This window comes from Hordeum vulgare, chromosome 7H (assembly GCF_904849725.1).
Source record: "Hordeum vulgare subsp. vulgare chromosome 7H, MorexV3_pseudomolecules_assembly, whole genome shotgun sequence".
In the NCBI taxonomy this organism is placed as follows: Eukaryota; Viridiplantae; Streptophyta; class Magnoliopsida; order Poales; family Poaceae; genus Hordeum; species Hordeum vulgare.
The window spans coordinates 389,509,556-389,527,276 of NC_058524.1; the positions used below are offsets into that span (position 1 = coordinate 389,509,556).

At 45.4% G+C, this 17,721-nt stretch overlaps 1 protein-coding gene and 1 long non-coding RNA gene across 2 annotated transcripts; both read left to right on the forward strand.

Moving 5' to 3' along the window:
• The first annotated feature begins 11,295 nt into the window (after positions 1–11,295).
• Positions 11,296–14,292, forward strand: LOC123412018 (cytochrome P450 89A2-like). Its single transcript, XM_045104970.1, has one exon. The coding sequence runs from the start codon at positions 12,447–12,449 to the stop codon at positions 14,148–14,150; it is 1,704 nt and encodes a 567-aa protein (XP_044960905.1). The 5' UTR covers positions 11,296–12,446; the 3' UTR covers positions 14,151–14,292.
• Positions 14,293–14,390: 98 nt separating this feature from the next.
• Positions 14,391–15,671, forward strand: LOC123412019. Its single transcript, XR_006613382.1, has 2 exons — positions 14,391–14,900; positions 15,315–15,671. It is a non-coding gene; the product is annotated as an uncharacterized LOC123412019 (long non-coding RNA).
• Positions 15,672–17,721: the final 2,050 nt, after the last annotated feature.

A 17,721-nucleotide genomic window follows, 5' to 3' on the forward strand; every position in this document is an offset into this window, starting at 1 on the left:
TTATTTTTCCTCCTTCTTCCTCCTTCTCCTTTTCCTTCTTCTTTTCTTCTTCTTCTCCTCTTCCTTCTCCTTCTCCTCCTCCTCCTCCTCCTCCTCCTCCTTCTTTTACTTCTTCTTCTCTTTCTCTTCTTCTACGTAGCTTAGACTCGTCCAAGAAAGGCTAAATTGGCTAATTATCCTACGAAATGACATAATTAGCTTAGTTAGCTCCAAAATGCCTTATTTAATAAAAAATGACCTACAGTTAGCTAAGTTCTCTCCTAAATGACATAATAAGGCTTACGTAGCTCCAAGATGACCTATTCCCCCTAACTTAGGTAATAAATGGCCTATAATTAGCCTAGCTAGATCCAAAATGGCTTAATAAGCATAGTTTGCTCCGGAATGACCTATTTTACCCAAGTTAGCTCCGAAACGACCTATAGTTAGCTAGGGTTCCACCTAAATGGCATAATTAGCTTAGTTCGCTCCTAAATGGTCTATACTTAGCTAATTTCTCTCCGAAATAACCTATATATACACTTCTTAATCTAGTATTATTCTTCTAACTTTCTTATTTGTCATTTTGCAGATTACCTTCACTTTACGGGAATCTTGGATTATATTGATGGAATGCTTGAAGATGATTTCTTGTACCATGGCTTGTATTGAAACTATTGTAGTATATGGATATATATGAAACTTCGTATGCATGTGGATGAAACTGGTGTAATATATGGTTTGGTACGGATGCAACTTGCATAATATGTATGCACTATGGATGAGAGTTATTTTAATATGGTTATGAGTACGGAAAGAAATTTATTTATGTCAAATATATATATATCCTGATTATTGTTAAAAATGCTGGATATAATAAAAAATAAATTAAAATGGGGCAGGTTCCCCTCTTTGCCGTCTGCCCCCACATGGCAAAGGGGGGTGGACAGACGACAAAGGGGGGAATCTGCCCCCTCTATTTCCCCTCTTTGTCGTCTGCCCCCACATGGCAAAGGGGGGTGGGCAGATGGCAAAGGGGGGAATCTGCCCCCTCTGTTTCCCCTCTTTGCCGTCTGCCCCCACATGGAAAAGGGGGGTGAGCATACGGCAAAGGGGTGAATCAGCCCCCCCTCTCTCCCCTCTTTGCCGTCTGCCCCCACATGGCAAAGGAGGGGGGCGGTAGACGGCAAAGAGAAGACGTCTGCCGTTAACACTTAACGGGGTCGTTGCAGTATATGTCGTCCCAGTTAATTTGCCGTCTGCCCCCTCATGGCAAAGATTCTTTGCCGTCCGCTTTACAAAAGCAGACGGCAAAGAACCTCTTCACCGGATTTTTTTTACCATCTAGTTTGCCGTCTGCTGACCGACGGCAAAGCCTTTGCCATCTGTGGTTCCCCCCTTTGCCGTCTGCCATGGCAGATGGCAAATTTCTGAACTTCAGTAGTGTTAAACAGTTGCCTGATACTCTTAAGTATGCCTATCTTGATGAGAAGAAGATATATCCTGTTATTATTAGTACTCTCCTCTCAGAGCACGAAGAGAAGAAGTTACTAAAAACTTTCAGGAAGCACCGTGCTGCTATTGGATATACTCTTGATGATCTTAAGGGTATTAGTCCTACTCTATGTCAGCACAAGATTAAAATTGATCCTGACTTTAAACCAGTTGCTGATCATCAAAGGAGATTAAATCCTAAGATGAAACAAGTCGTTAGAAAAGAAATATTAAAGCTTCTGGAAGCAGGAATCATTTATCCTGTTGCTCATAGTGATTGGGTAAGTCCAGTACATTGTGTACCTAAGAAGGGAGGTATCACCGTCGTTCCTAATGATAAGGATGAACTAATCCCACAAAGGATTATTACCGGCTATAGGATGGTGATAGACTTTCGGAAACTGAACAAGGCAACCAGGAAAGATCATTATCCTTTGTCGTTTATCGACCAAAAGATAGAAAGGCTATCAAAACACACACACTTCTGCTTTCTAGACGGTTATTCAGGTTTCTCGCAAATACCTGTTGCGCAATCTGATCAGGAGAAACCCACTTTCACCTGCCCCTTCGGTACCTTTGCTTATAGACGTATGCCTTTTGGCTTATGCAATGCACCTGCCACCTTTCAAAGATGTATGATGGCTATATTCTCTGACTTTTGTGAAAAGATTGTTGAGGTTTTCATGGATGACTTCTCCGTTTACGGGTCTTCCTTTGATGATTGCCTCAGCAACCTTGATCGAGTCTTACAGAGATGCGAAGAGACCAACCTCGTCTTGAATTGGGAGAAGTGCCACTTCATGGTTAATGAAGGCATTGTCTTAGGACACAAGATCTCTGAAAGAGGCATTGAAGTTGATAAGGCTAAGGTTGATGCAATTGAGAAAATGCCTTGCCCCGTAGATATCATATGTATACGAAGTTTCCTAGGTCATACTGATTTCTATAGAAGGTTCATTAAAGAATTCTAGGCCTCTTCCCAACCTCTTGCAGAAGGATGTTCCTTTTGTTTTTGATGAGGATTGTGAGGAAGCCTTTGAAATACTTAAGAAGGCTTTGATAACCGCCCCTATTGTTCAACCACCTGACTGGAACTTGCCCTTTGAAATCATGTGTGACGCTAGTGATTATGCTGTTGGTGTTGTTCTAGGACAGAGAGTTGACAAGAAGTTGAATGTCATTCACTATGCTAGTAAAACTCTAGACAGTGCCCAAAGAAACTATGCCACTACGGAGAAGGAATTTTTAGCAGTCGTGTTTGCATGTGAAAAGTTCAGATCTTATATAGTTGACTCCAAAGTCACTATTCACTCTGATCATGCTGCTATTAAGTACCTTATGGAGAAGAAGGATGCTAAGCCTAGGCTGATCAGATGGGTTCTCCTGCTACAGGAATTTGATTTGCACGTCGTTGATCGAAAGGGTGCTGATAACCCTGTAGCAGATAACTTGTCTAGGCTAGAGAATGTCCTTGATGACCCACTACCTATTGATGACAGCTTTCCTGATGAGCAATTAAATGTCATCCGCACTTCACATAGTGCACCGTGGTATGCCGATTACGCAAACTATATCGTAGCGAAATACATACCATCCAGTTTCACCTATCAGCAAAAGAAGAAATTCTTCTTTGATTTGAGACACTACTTCTGGGATGATCCTCACCTTTATAAGGAAGGAGTAGATGGTGTTATTAGACATTGTGTTCCTGAACATGAACAGGGACAGATCCTGCAGAAGTGTCATTCCGAAGCCTACGGAGGACACCACGCTGGAGATAGAACTGCCCATAAGGTATTGCAATCAGGTTTCTATTGGCCCACTCTCTTCAAGGATGCCCGTAAGTTTGTCTTGTCTTGTGACGAATGCCAAAGAATAGGGAATATCAGTAAGCGTCAGGAAATGCCTATGAACTATTAACTTGTCATTGAACCATTTGATGTCTGGGGCTTTGATTATATGGGACCCTTCCCGAGTTCCAATGGGTACACTCACATCTTAGTTGCTGTGGATTACGTTAATAAGTGGGTAGAAGCTATCCCACTAAAAATGCTGATCATCACACCTCTATTAAGATGCTTAAAGAAGTCATATTCCCAAGATTTGGAGTCCCTAGATACTTGATGACTGATGGCGGTTCACACTTCATTCATGGTGTTTTCCGCAAGATGCTAGCTACGTATGATGTCAACCATAGAGTTGCATCTCCTTATCATCCTCAGTCTAGTGGTCAAGTGGAGTTGAGTAATAGGGAGATCAAATTGATCCTACAAAAGACCGTCAATAGATCTTGAAAAAATTGGCCTAGCAAACTTGACGATGCACTATGGGCTTATAGGACTGCTTATAAGAATCCCGTGGGCATGTCACCGTATAAAATGGTTTACGGTAAGGCCTGTCATTTACCTCTTGAGCTGGAACACAAAGCTTATTGGGCAGTCAAAGAGCTCAACTTTGATTTCAAACTTGCCGGTGAGAAGCGGTTGTTTGATATCAGCTCGTTAGATGAATGGAGAGCCCAGGCATATGAGAATGCCAGGTTGTTCCAGGAAAAGGTTAAGAGATGGCACGACAAACGAATACAGAAACGAGAGTTCAATGTAGGTGATTATGTCTTGTTATACAATTCTCGTTTGAGATTCTTTGCAGGCAAGCTTCTCTCTAAATGGGAAGGTCCCTATGTTATCGAGGAAGTATATCATTCCGGTGCCATCAAAATCAATAACACGGAAGGAAATTTTCCTAGAGTGGTAAATGGGCAAAGAATCAAGCATTACATCTCTCGTACTCCCATAAATGTTGAGACCAATATCATCAAAGTCATAACTCCACAGGAGTACATAAGGGATGTTTATCAGCCTGTTTCAGACCCTAAAAACGAAGAGGTATCTGTTTCGGTAAGAAATTGGACTCCGATGATTTTCCAATAGGAATTTTCCTCCGTTTTGGAATTTTTGGAAAATTAGAAAAATAAAAAGCAGTTCGGAGAGCAAACGAGGCGGCCACAAGCCCTGCCACCGCCCCCTACCCCCTGGTGGCGGAGGGCAAGCTTGTGGGCACCTCGTGTGCCTCCCGGACTCCGTTTTCTTGCGGAGGACTCCTTCTGGCCCAGAAAAAATCAATATATACTCGCCCAAAGGTTTTGATCTCCGTATCGCGCAGTTTTCCTCTTTTTTCGTTTCGAGCCTGTTTCTATGACGGATCTAGATCATCATGACTTCCCCAAACGCTCCTAAGGACAAGATCTTCGAGAAGGTCATCAATCCCTACCTCACGGAAGTGCTGAAACACCCTCAATCTATTAAGATGAGCGAGAGGATATTGCACATCTGTGATGTTGAGGGGCCTAAGAAGACCGGAAACGTGGAGACGAGGCTCGAAGCAATGGAGCAACAAGTCTTCAAGTGCCAAGGGATGGTGGAGCCTGGACTCAACGCCAACCACATGATGATCACGGAGTTCACTAGCAATCACAAGATGGATGCCATTGATATTGGGAAACACCTCTCCAGGCTCTGTGATAGGGTTGATCAACTTCAGCGCCAGATCTATGACATGCAGAAACAAAACTATGAGTATGAGTACAGATTTAAATCAATAAGGTTGGCTGCAGATTTGAGGATTCCGGCGACTCGTTCATCCTGCCATGATGAAGCACCTATGCCTTGGAAGACGGAGGATCAGACTACTCCGACAACAACACCACCATCACCACTGAAGGAAGACAACTAAGCATTGGTATGGGCAATCCCCTTGGCTTCTGCCAAGCTTGGGGGAGTTGCCCCGGTATCGTATCACCTTTATATCTTTTTCTTTTACCTTTGTTTTAGTTCTTTCCCTTTCAGTTTTATTTCTTCCCTTAGAGGAATAAGTCTTTAGTTTTTAGTTTGAGTCTTTTGCTTTTGTCTCTCCCCCGATGTATTCGATCTTACGAGCTATATAATAAAGAGTATCTTAGTCAAGGGCCTTGCTTTGTGCCATGATCAAAAGTATGAAAAGAACGATAGCATGAAAGATCATGAGACGATCTTATGGAAAGTGATAACTTCACTTATGACACGTATGATGATTGAAACTTGTTGAGAATAAAACAACATAGACCTCAGTCATTGTTGCAATTAATAAGAAGTAATAAGGAAAGAGAGGTTCACATATAAATATATCATCTTAGACACTTTTTACAATTCTGAGCACTCACCAAACTATTACATGCTTAGGAGTAGATGTTGGACAAGGAAGACAACATAATGAATTGTGTTTGCTTGGTTCCAAACAATGTTATATGATTAGAGATCCCTTAGCATGTGACGATTGCTTCCACCTCATATTAGCCAAAACTCCCGCACCAAGTAGAGATACTACTTGTGCATCCATAAACTTCCAACCCAGTTTTGCCATGAGAGTCCACCATACCTACCTATGGATTGAATAAGATCCTTCAAGTAAGTTTTCATCGGTGCAAGCAATAAAAATTGCTCTCTAATATGTATGATCTATTAGTGTGTGGAAAATAAGCTTTGTACGAACCTGTGATGAGGAAGACATAAAAGCGACAGACTGCATAATAAAGTTCTTTGTCACACGAGGCAATATAAAGTGACGTTCCTCTGCACTAAGAGGACACACATTCAAACCTCAAAAGCGCATGACAACCTCTGCTTCCCTCTGCGAAGGGCCTATATTGTACCTTTACTTTTTGCCCTTGTAAGAGTCATGGTGATCTTCACCAATTCCCTATTTTTGCCTTTGTCTTGGCTACCGTCACATGTTTGGGAAAGATCTATATTCATATATCAACTTGGAGTTGAGTACTTATGCTTTATTGTTGTTGACTTTACCCTTGAGGTAAACCATTGGGAGGCAAAACTATAAGCCCCTATCTTCCTTTGTGTCCAGCTGAAACTTCGACACCATGAGTACCACGTGAGTTGTAACAATTGTGGAAAACAAAAGAGATGATTGAGTATGTGGATTTGCCTTACAAGCTCTTATTTGACTCTTTCTGATGTTGTGATAAATTGCAATTGCTTCAATGACTTTGGACTGTTGTTGGTTACTTCTCGGTAAGGTTTTTGCTTCATGCTTTGCTTTGTGAAGGAATTTTTACTTTCCCATAAGAATCTTTATGATGTATTGTTGTTCTATGTGTGATCATGATGCCCTCGTGTCCGTATTATGTTTTATCGACACCTTCGTCCCTAAACATGTGGACATGTTTATGGAACTTGGTTTTCGCTTGAGGACAAGCGAGGTCTAAGCTTGGGGGAGTTGATACGTCCATTTTGCATCATGCTTTCATGTTGATATTTATTGCTTTTTGGGTTGTTATATTACTTGTGGTACCATATTTATGCATTTTCTCTCTTATTTTGCAAGGTTTATTTGAAGAGGGAGAATTCAGGCAGCTGGAATTCTGGACTGGAAAAGGAGCAAATCCTAGTCCACTATTCTGCACATCTCCAAATGCCCTGAAAAGTTATGTGGATTTTTTTGGGATTATATAAAAAATACTGGGCGAAAGAACTACCGGAGGGGGGCTGCCAGGGCGCCACAAGCCCTGACACCGCCAACCCCCTGGGGGCGGAGTGGGGGTTGTGGGCTCCCTGACAGCCCACTAGCCCCCCTCTTTTGCGATATGAAGGGTTTTGGTCTGGAAAAAATCAGACGGGAGCTTTTTCGTGGTTTCGTCGCCGCCACGAGGCGGAACTTGAGCAGATCCAATCTAGAGCTCCTGCAGGACGATCCTGCCGGGGAAACTTCCCTCCCGGAGGGGGAAATCGTCGCCATCGTCATCACCAACACTCCTCTCGTCGGAGGGGAGGCATCTTCATCAACATCTTCATCAGCACCATCTCCTCTCCAATCCCTCGTTCATCTCTTTTAACCAATCTTCGTCTCGCGACTCCGATTGGTACTTGTAAGGTTGCTAGTAGTGTTGATTACTCTTTGTAGTTGATGCTAGTTAGATTACTTGGTGGAAGAGTTTATGTTCAGATCCTTGATGCTATTCATTACACCTCTAATCATGATCATGATCATGCTTTGTGAGTAGATACTTTTGTTCCTCAGGACATGGGATAAGTCATGTTAATAATAGTCATGTGAATTTGATATTCGTTCGGTATTTTGATATGTTGTATGTTGTCTTTTACTCTAGTGGTGTTATGTGAACGTCAACTACATAACACTTCACCATACTTGGGCCTAGAGGAAGGCATTTGGAAGTAGTAAGTAGATGATGGGTTGCTGGAGTGCCAGAAGCTTAAACCCCAGTCTATGCGTTGCTTCGAGAGGGGCTGATTTGGATCCACTAGTTTAATGCTATGGTTAGACTTTGTCTTAATTATGCTTTTGTAGTTGCGGATGCTTGCGAGAAAGGTTAATCATAAGTGGGATGCTTTTCCAAGTAAGGGCAGTACCCAAGCGCCGGTCCACCCACATATCAAACTATCAAAGTAACAAACGTGAATCATATGAACATGATGAAACTAGCATGATAGAAATTCCCGTGTGTCCTCGGGAGCGTTTTTCCTCCTATAAGACTTTGTTCAGGCTTGTCCCTTGCTACAAAAGGGATTGGGCCACTTGCTGCACCGTTGCTACTACTTGTTACTTGTTACTTTTTGCTTGCTACGTTTCACCTCGCTACACAATCACTTGTTACCGCTACTTTCAGTGCTTGCAGTTATTATCTTGCTGAAATCCGTTTATCAGAGCCTTCTGCTCCTCGTTGGGTTTGACACTCTTACTTATCGAAAGGACTACGATTGATCCCCTATACTTGTGGGTCATCACGCACCACCCTTAGCTTTTCCCAAGCTTGGGGGAGGTGCCCCGGTATCGTATCACCATCACTTTCACCATTATGATATATCTTAGTTTGATTCCTAGTATGTCATGATTTAGAGAAATAAAAATTTCAGATTTGCTTTGCTTAGATTTTTTACTTTGAGATCTATCTATCCTTGTAAACGAGTATGAGAGTTATATAATAAGTATTAATCGAGTTTGCTTGCTTTACTCGCATGCACCATTCATAGCAATGGAATAAAAAAATAGAAAAAGCATAGGCTAATTCCATGGGGAGTAATGACTTCACATAGAAAAAGTATAAATGATAAAATTTGTTCGGAGTTAACGAACATAGTGTTAGTCCTTGATATAATCCATGCAAAGTACGATAGAGAAGAGGAGATTTACATGCAAATACACTATCTTGGACATCTTTTATGATTGTGAGCCCTCGCCAAATATTATATACTGATCAAGAGTTGATGTTGGACATGGAATACAACGTAATGATCATGATTGTTTACATTCACATAGAAGTTATATGGTCATAGATCCTTTAACATGTGGTGCTTGCTTTAGATCTTTTGTTAGCCAAAAAAAGTCTGCACTATGTAGAGATACTACTTGTGCATCCATAACCCTTTAAAACCAATTTCTTTCCATGAAGTTCACCTACGTATCTATGGATTGAGTAAGATCCTTAAAGTAAGTTCTCATCGGTGCATGAAGCAATAAAAACTGCCCTTAAATTTGTATGATCTTTTATTGGAAGGGGAAATAAGTTTTGTACGATCTTGTGATGGCAAAAAATAAAAGCGACAGACTGCATAATACAGTTTGCTATTACAAGGGGCAATATAAATTGATGTTCCTCTGCATTAAGAGTTTGCACATCCTAAAATTAAAGGGCGCATGACAACCTATGGTTCCCTCTCGAAGGGCCTATCTTTTACTTTCATGTATTTACTTTTATGCAAGAGTCAATAAATGATTATCCCTATTCCTACCTATTAACTCTCTAGTTGGCAAGCATCATGTGTTGGGGAAAGATCCAGATATATATGTCCAATTGGATGTAGGTGATCATGATTCATTATTGTTGACATCATCCTTGAGGTAAATGAGTTTGGTGGCAAAGACAAGAAAGCCCCCATATTCCTATGTGTCTGATGGAAACATTAGCTCCAAAAATATGAAATGAGTGTGAGCAATCATAGAAGACTAAATGATAGTTGAGTATGTGAACTTGCTAGAATGAAAGCTCTTACACAGACTCTTCTCTGGAATATGATGAATTGTGATTACCTCAATGACTAATGACATAGTTTGTTGATTGTCAATAAAGTTTATGCTTCATACTTCAAGAATTGTGAATGGATTGTTACTTGTTTATGAGTAGCTATAAGATGAAAAACTTGCTGCTATGTTAATATTCATGATGCTCTAATACCAATTGAAAGGATTAATATGGTTGACTAGAGGGGGGTCAGTAGGAAACTACCAATTTTTAGCTTATCTTAACAAATTAGGTTTAGCAACAAATAGGTTGTCTAGGTATGCAAATAGGTGAGTAATCTATGTGATGCTAGCAACAACAACAATACAAGTTAGCAGAGTATACAACACAAATATAGCTTGCGCAAAGTAAAGTTAAAGAGTAACACAAGTGGAGCCGATGAAGACGAGGATGTGTTACCGAAGTTCCTTACATTTGAGGGGAAGTACGTCTCCGTTGGAGCGGTGTGGAGACACAATGCTCCCCAAGAATCCACCAGGGCCACTGTATTCTCCTCACGCCCTCACACAATGCGAGATGTCGTGATTCTAGTAGTGGTGACCTTGAAGGCAATGACCAAACCTTTACAAACAGGGTTGGAGAAATTTCCACAACTTAGTTGGAGACTCCCAACACCATCATGAAGCTTCACCACAATGGATTGTGGCTCCGAGGTGATCTTGATCGTCTAGGGTGCTCTAACACCCAAGAGTAACAAGATCTGCAAGGGATTAGTTGGGGAAATCAAATTTCTCTTGGTGAAAGTCGGAGCACTCTCAACCAAACCCTAGAGAAACGACAATTTATGTTGGCTAGGGAGAGAGATCGTGCGAAAATGGAGCCTGGAGCAACAATGGAGTTTGCGAGAGGAAGAGGTGAGTCTTGTTGGGGAAGAAGACCTCCTATACATAGTGGGGAAGGTTCCAACCGTTATCCCGCTCTCAACCCGCACATAAGCGGTACTACCTCTCGGGTGGCAGTGCTCGCACAATAGTGTAATAGCACGGAGCCACGAGGTGATAGTGCCACTAGGGCGGTACTGCCGCTCGCCCCAATGGTACTACCGTTGGGGTTGCACCTCAGGATCCCACACACATAGGGGAGGAACACATTTTTATTTGCACCCTTGTTCCTTTCTTTCATAGTAAAGTAATGAGGGTGCAAATGAAAATGTTTACGTGTTGATTTCACCCAAACCTTTTTAAAGCGGACGCTCTCTTAATAGTACAGTTCTCCTACAATTAAAATCCACCAAAAACGAAACGCATGAAAATAATCGTCTTCACTTTTAAAACTCCGAGGGACACAAATCATCTTGTGCCATATGATAGATTATCTGAAATGATCAATGCATACGATTAGTCCGCAAAAGCACCGTCGTCAATCATTAAAACAACTAATTGATAAATATGCCCTAACATCCGCGCCATGCGATCCTCCGGGCACGACCTACATCTCATCTAGGTATCCTCTCTTCTCCCGCCGTTCCCAAAATAAGCCAACCTCGCCGTGCTCGAGCCGCATGTGCCTATCTCCGATGGTCGTTGAGTAAACTCACGGACATGCGCCTTCTCCTCCTCCTCCTCCTCCTTGGTCGCAGCCCCATCGCATTGTATCCATCGCTGTTGTCCCTCACCGTCATCCATGTTTGTTGCCGCCCCAACTTTACCCTCGCCACCACACAATTTGCTGCAATGTACCTATTTTCATTACACAGTCGAACCAAACAATATTGGAATTTCGCAATACGGAGTTGTGACACTCTATAATTCGATTCCCTTTACGTTACCTTTACCTCTCCTTAAAACAAACACCTCCCATGGTCCACAACCTACAAAAGTTCCTCATTGTAGTGTACCCATTGTTGTCGTCGTAGTCGAACTGATCAAAATTTGAAAATGTGGTGCAAGTTTGTATCAGTTCCTTGGTAAGGCCGGGCCCACAGTTGTGCCAACTGTGCGGCCTGCACAGGGCCCAGGAATTTTATATAGACAATAAACTTCCGTGGGCCTTTCCCAACGAAGTGAAGAGACAAAGAAGGACGACGTCCCCGTCGAGCGTCCTGAGACCGTGACTCCACGTGAGTAGAGCGCAGGTGCGGTTGTGGTCTCTTAGACTTCTCGCGTCGCTCATGATCCTGGGCTTCTCGTTCAATGACGGAAATCGATGTCACATCGCATCCAGATAGGAAACGAACCCCGAGCTTTGCTTCACGTACGATTTGTATATGAAGTAGTATGGCCACCGTTGGTTATCGTCGTTCAAGGTGGGTTCACGGTGGATTGCACTATCATAACAAATCGGACAACCCTGATCCAATCGCCTAGCTTCTTGCGTCGCATCCTGACGCGTGTCTCCCGAATCCTGATCCCGAGTTACCTTCGCACCATTGAAAACTAACCGAAACAAAATCAATCAGCATCGGCCACATTACTCTTTTGTTGTTGTTGATCGACTGATCGCAAAACAGAGGTACCTCCCGCTTGATCTGCTCCTACTCCCGATTCTTAAATTCTAATTAACTTTTGGCTGAGATCATTAAAGATCGGTTCTCCATTCTTGCCTTCTCGGTCAAAGATTACGGTACAACAGATTAGTCGGATATGGCACGGGATTAGATGAGCTAAACAGTTCATCTAATTTTTCTTATGAAATAAGGATCCGTTTTTGCTTTTCGCACAGGTCCCGAATTTTATCGACCCGGCCCTGTTTCCTGGGCAGAACGTAAAGTGTAAATTATGTAATTTCTCGGGCAGAATTTCATTAGTCTTGCTATTAAGCATCATCTCTAAACTTCGCAACCCTGAATAAAAGAGTGAATTAGCTAGCAGATTATAGTTTGCGTTCATGCCGTCAATGCCCGCCACCGGCCGCTACAATATCCCGCAGATTATATTCCCCGTGCATGCTGCGTGTCTCGGTCCATGCCTCCAACTTCCCACCGGTCCCCAAACATTCCCGATCTTTTTCTTGCAGTACAAATGAAGCATCTCCACCGGAATCTCAGCGACCAGTCTGTCCCGCCGCCGCCGCCGCCGCCGCCATGGAGGACTGGCTCTTCTACTCGCTCACCACCATGCTCTGCCTCCTCAGCTCGCTGCTGCTGCGGGCCCGGGCCCGCAGCCCGTCCCATTCCGCGACGCTGACGCCTCAGACGCCGCCGCTGCCTCCAGGTCCGGTGCCGCTGCCGGTTCTCGGCCCGCTGCTCCACCTGGCCCGTCGCGATTTCGACCTCGAGCCCGTGCTGCGGGTCCTCGCGCGAGCCTACGGCCCGGTCTACTCCTTCGCGCCACTGGGGCTGGCGCGGCCAATGATATTCGTCGCGGCACGAGGCCCGGCCCACCGCGCACTCGTCCAGCAGGGCGCCGCCTTCGCCTCCCGCCCGCGCGCCACTGCTCCCGCCGCCGCCGTGCTCACCAGCGGCGGCCGCAACGTCAGCTCCGCTCCGTATGGGCCCACCTGGCGCGCGCTCCGCCGCACCCTCGCCTCCGGCGTGCTCAACCCGGCCCGCCTCCGCGCCTTCGCCCCCGCCCGGCGCTGGGTGCTCGACGTCCTCGTGTCCCGCATCCGCTCCGGTGGCCGCGGCGGCGGCGGCGTCGTCGCCGTCATGGAGCCCTTCCAGTACGCCATGTTCTGTCTCCTGGTGTACATGTGCTTCGGCGGCGACCGCCTCGGCGACGCGCGCGTGAGGGACATCGAGGCGCTGCAGCGTGACCTCCTCGGCAACTTCCTCAGCTTCCAGGTCTTCTCCTTCCTCCCGCCGCTCACCAAGCTCGTCTTCCGCCGCCGGTGGAGCAAGCTCGTCTCGCTGCGCCGGCGTCAGGAGGAGCTCTTCGTCCCGCTCATCCGCGCCAGGAGGGAGGCGGGCGCTGGCGGCGACTGCTACGTGGATTCCCTGGTGAGGCTTGCCATCCCGGAGGATGGAGGGAGGGGGCTCACGGACGGCGAGATCGTGAGCCTCTGCTCCGAGTTCCTGAGCGCCGGTACCGACACCACGGCCACGGCGCTGCAGTGGATACTCGCGAACCTGGTCAAGAACCCGGCTATGCAGGACAGGCTAAGGGACGAGGTTTCCGCCGCCGTCGACGGCGAGCTGCGGGAGGAAGACCTGCAGGGGATGCCGTACCTCAAGGCCGTGGTGCTGGAGGGGCTGAGGCGGCACCCGCCGGGGCACTACGTGCTACCGCACGCCGCGGCGGAGGAGACGACGCTGGACGGGTACCGCGTCCCGGCGGGCACGCCGGTAAACTTCGCGGTAGGCGACATCGGGCTGGACGAGGAGATCTGGACGGCGCCGTCGGAGTACCGGCCGGAGCGGTTCCTGCCGGGCGGCGAGGGGGAGGACGTGGACCTCACCGGCAGCAAGGAGATCAAGATGATGCCGTTCGGCGCCGGCAGGAGGGTCTGCCCCGCCATGGCGCTTGCGCTGCTGCACCTCGAGTACTTCGTGGCCAACCTGGTCAGGGAATTCGAGTGGCGGGAGGAGGCTGGCGAGGAGGTGGACCTCACCGAGAAGCTCGAGTTCACCGTTGTCATGAGGCGGCCGCTCAAGGCCAGGGCTGTGCCGCTGAGGCAAGGAAGGCCCATCGCCGCCACGGGCTCGGGTTGATCGACGGGGGCCAACCATATTCTCCTTTCCCAAATGTTTAGTTGGTAATTAGATTAAGCTTGTCTTCTTCTTTTCTGAATTTGCTTTTGCTAATGAAATGTACTATGTGGTTTTCTAATCTAAAAGACAGATTAAAAAGAAACTAATGAACGTACAGGAGAACCGCGTCTTCTATCCCGAAAGCATGAAAATATAAAAAAATCTCATGAATACATGAGATTGAACCGAAGAGGGAAATAAACAGACAAATATCAATATACTTCCTCCATTCCTAGATGTAAGTCTTTTAAAAAATTTCATTAAGAGACTACATATGAAACAAAATGAGTGAATCTATACTCTAAAGTATGTCTATATACATTCTAAAGTATGTCTATATACATTTATATGTAGTCCTGTAATGAACCCTCTAAAAAGACTTATATTCAGGAACGGAGGGAGTACATGGGAATCATTTCTTTTTCTGAAACCTACATAAGATGATACGAGCCAGTTAAGATCTTAACCACATCTCCAAAAGCTCGTCTAAAGGGTCGTCTATGGCGTTTAGACGACGAAGGAGCAAAAACGGCTTTTCAACTACTCATGTATATGGCCATGTAAATTTATACATCGTCTAAATCGCGCTCGAGGACGTTCAGCCCTGGACAATGTGAACCCGTCGTTCATAGCCAACAGAACGCGAGGTTCCTCCTTCGCGCCGAGAGGAGGAAGAGGCGCGCGACGCCGTCATGCCATGCCACCGCCGAGGTACGCCCTTTTTGCTTGGCTGGATCCAGATGCGGGGTGAGGGGAGGGAGCCGCGCTCGGCACCCGCGGGAGGGGGGGGGGGGGGGGGGGGGGGGTCGCCACCACGCTCGGGATCGGGGGAGGGGAGGGCGGATGCCGTCGCGCTCCGGGGTGGAGGGGAGGGCCGCCGCCGCCGGTCCGCTCGGGGTGGCAGGGAGGGCCGCCGCCGCCGCTGCGCTCGGTGTGGAGGGGAGGGCCGCCGCCGCCGGTCCGCTGGGAGGGGGGGAGGGGGCGCCGCCGTCTGCGAGAGGGGGAGGGACGGGGTTGCCGTGCAGGGGGAGGAACGGGAGCACGAGATGTGGTGTGTGTGTGGCTTTTGGGTATGGATTTGGACTGAAGGTCTGAATGTGTGTGTGTTTTCTTGATTTTTTACAGATGGAAGATAATGGGCGTTTTCTTGAGATGTTAAACTTTGATGTATCATCGCAAGTGCCATATAGTCCAGTTGGGGAGCAAGAAATGCCATCAACTCAAAAAACATGTGCATCTGTGAGAGCAAAATCCACTAAAGGATCGAATTGGTCTACTAAAGAGGATGAACTATTGGTGAAAGCATGGTTGCACACTAGTTTGGATGCTGTGATAGGGACAGATCAATCTGTAAATTCTTATTGGGATAGGATTTATGATTACTACAACATGCGCAAGAAAGTGTCATGGTCGGATCGTGTTCAAAATGCACTCAATTGTTGTTGGAGCACTATTAATGAGCAAGTCAGCTAGTTATGTGGATATTATCAACAAATACTTAATAGAAACCAAAATGGGGTGACTATTGTGTAGGGATGACCATTGATGGTATAATTCACTTTGGAGCTTCACCTTCGGTTAGCTTTGCAAACACAGGTGAATGTTGAAGAACATTTATGTCATTGAGAGACCCTGGTAAACCAAAGAATGCATGCCAAATCTAAAGATCCTTCGAAGCAACTGCCTTCAGAATCATTGTGGGCTTATTACATGACCTTTAAACATGTCATGTCATTTTTTAGGACAATTTTCCAAGTCGAATACATGCAATCTATATATACACCCTAACATACCAGGAATACCTCTTTGCACCCCTAAGTCAAGTAATCTAGCAGCATCTTCATTTGAAGATCTCATATACTGGTTCCCAAAGACTTTACAAATAGCTATCACAAATTTTTTGCAAGTTGCTAGATTAGTAGATTCTCCTGAGCGACAATACTCATTTGCGGCATCAGCAGCATATCCATAAGTTAGTAGTCGCATTGCAGCTGACATCTTTTGTAGAGGATGCAATGCAAGAGGTCCAGTAGAATTTCTTTTTTGCTTAAAATAACTATCATGCTCAAGTACTGCTTCAGCTATGCGATTGAACAAATTACGAGAATTTAGCTATGCGATTGAACAAATTACGAGACATTCTATACATGTGCGTATAAACAAATGTGAGATAGGGAGATGACAAATAGGCACATAGAGAATAATGTTGTAATACTAACCTTCGACGAAAATAACGTTTGGGAAAGGTTGCATTTTCTTTGTAGTTTTCCCAAAGTGGAACAAATCTGGCATCTCTTTCGCGATACAAATACTGACATCCCATTGTCGAACCGTCGTGACGTCGACTATTCGCCCCTATTCCTCCTTGCACTCCGCAAATGCTACAAAAATTAGTTCGTCATCGTGCGATGAAGACGACGACGACGAATTCATGAGCATATCCAAAATGAATCTTGTTTCACTCATTGTGTTGAAGGAGAGAAGACACGAGACTTGGAAGAGAGATCAGAGAAGCACTAGATGGAATGATTTAAGAGAGGTGAGAATGGATGTTGGACTCCACTATGGAGCGGCGGCGCACAGGTGCTCTCCCCGCACGGCGGCACGTGCCAGCCTGGCCTGTCTTTTTCCAGCTATTCCACCGATCCGAGAAAGATTCCTTTTTTTTTTCTGAAACAGCTGTTCCCATAAATATCTCCTCCCACCACCACCAATCCCACAAACCACCCCCAGAGCCACCACCCCGTAAATCCACTCCCGTTTTCTTCCTCCCTCCCCAATAACTTTCACTCGCATAAAACACAAGATCTGAAGGGGAAAAACAACAACACAAGCAACAAAAAAGGTGACACCTCCAGTGATCCAAGTGATCCAAGCAGCAAAAATAACAGGTACGCAAAGTGCCCCATCCCAGGATCCAAGTGCCCCATCCCAGGATCCTTGCAAGAAACATGAATCTACTTACAAATTACTGCCCCTCAATTTTTGAGGAAAAGAAAAATCCTACAAAAAATCTCTTGTTTCTCCCCCAAAACATCACCTCTCTTTTCTGCCCCCTCAGATCTTCACCTCTCTTTCTCCCTCTGCATCTTCACCATATGATTTTGCTTTCCAATTCCCTGTTTTCACAACAAAAAAGTTGGAAAAAAAACAAAAGTTAGCTGATATATTGTCTCCATCTCACACAAAAACATGCAAGGAGGAAGGACTTCCCAAGAAATAACAAGGGACACGCCACATGAAAGATGGATTCTCACTTTCTGGCTGCTCATGACACAGGTTTGTTCCCCCTCCCTACAATTTCCAATTTAGCAGTGTTTTTGTAGTGTTGTAGCTGCTACTGTAATTCCTACAGTTTCCAACTACGCCACCACCATCTAGTTGTGTTTTTACTGCTACCGGAATTCCAAAAAAAGGCCTTTAAGGCTAATCACTAACATAACAAGGCTTTTTGTGTTCTGTGCTATTTCACACCTAGTTGCCGCATAGAAAAATGAGTAGTTGTCACTATAATTGTGCCTAGTTCCTATGA

Bases quoted from the DNA above. Each gene is read 5' to 3' on its own strand.
- LOC123412018 (XM_045104970.1), top strand. From the start codon at position 12,447: ATGCTGCGTGTCTCGGTCCATGCCTCCAACTTCCCACCGGTCCCCAAA.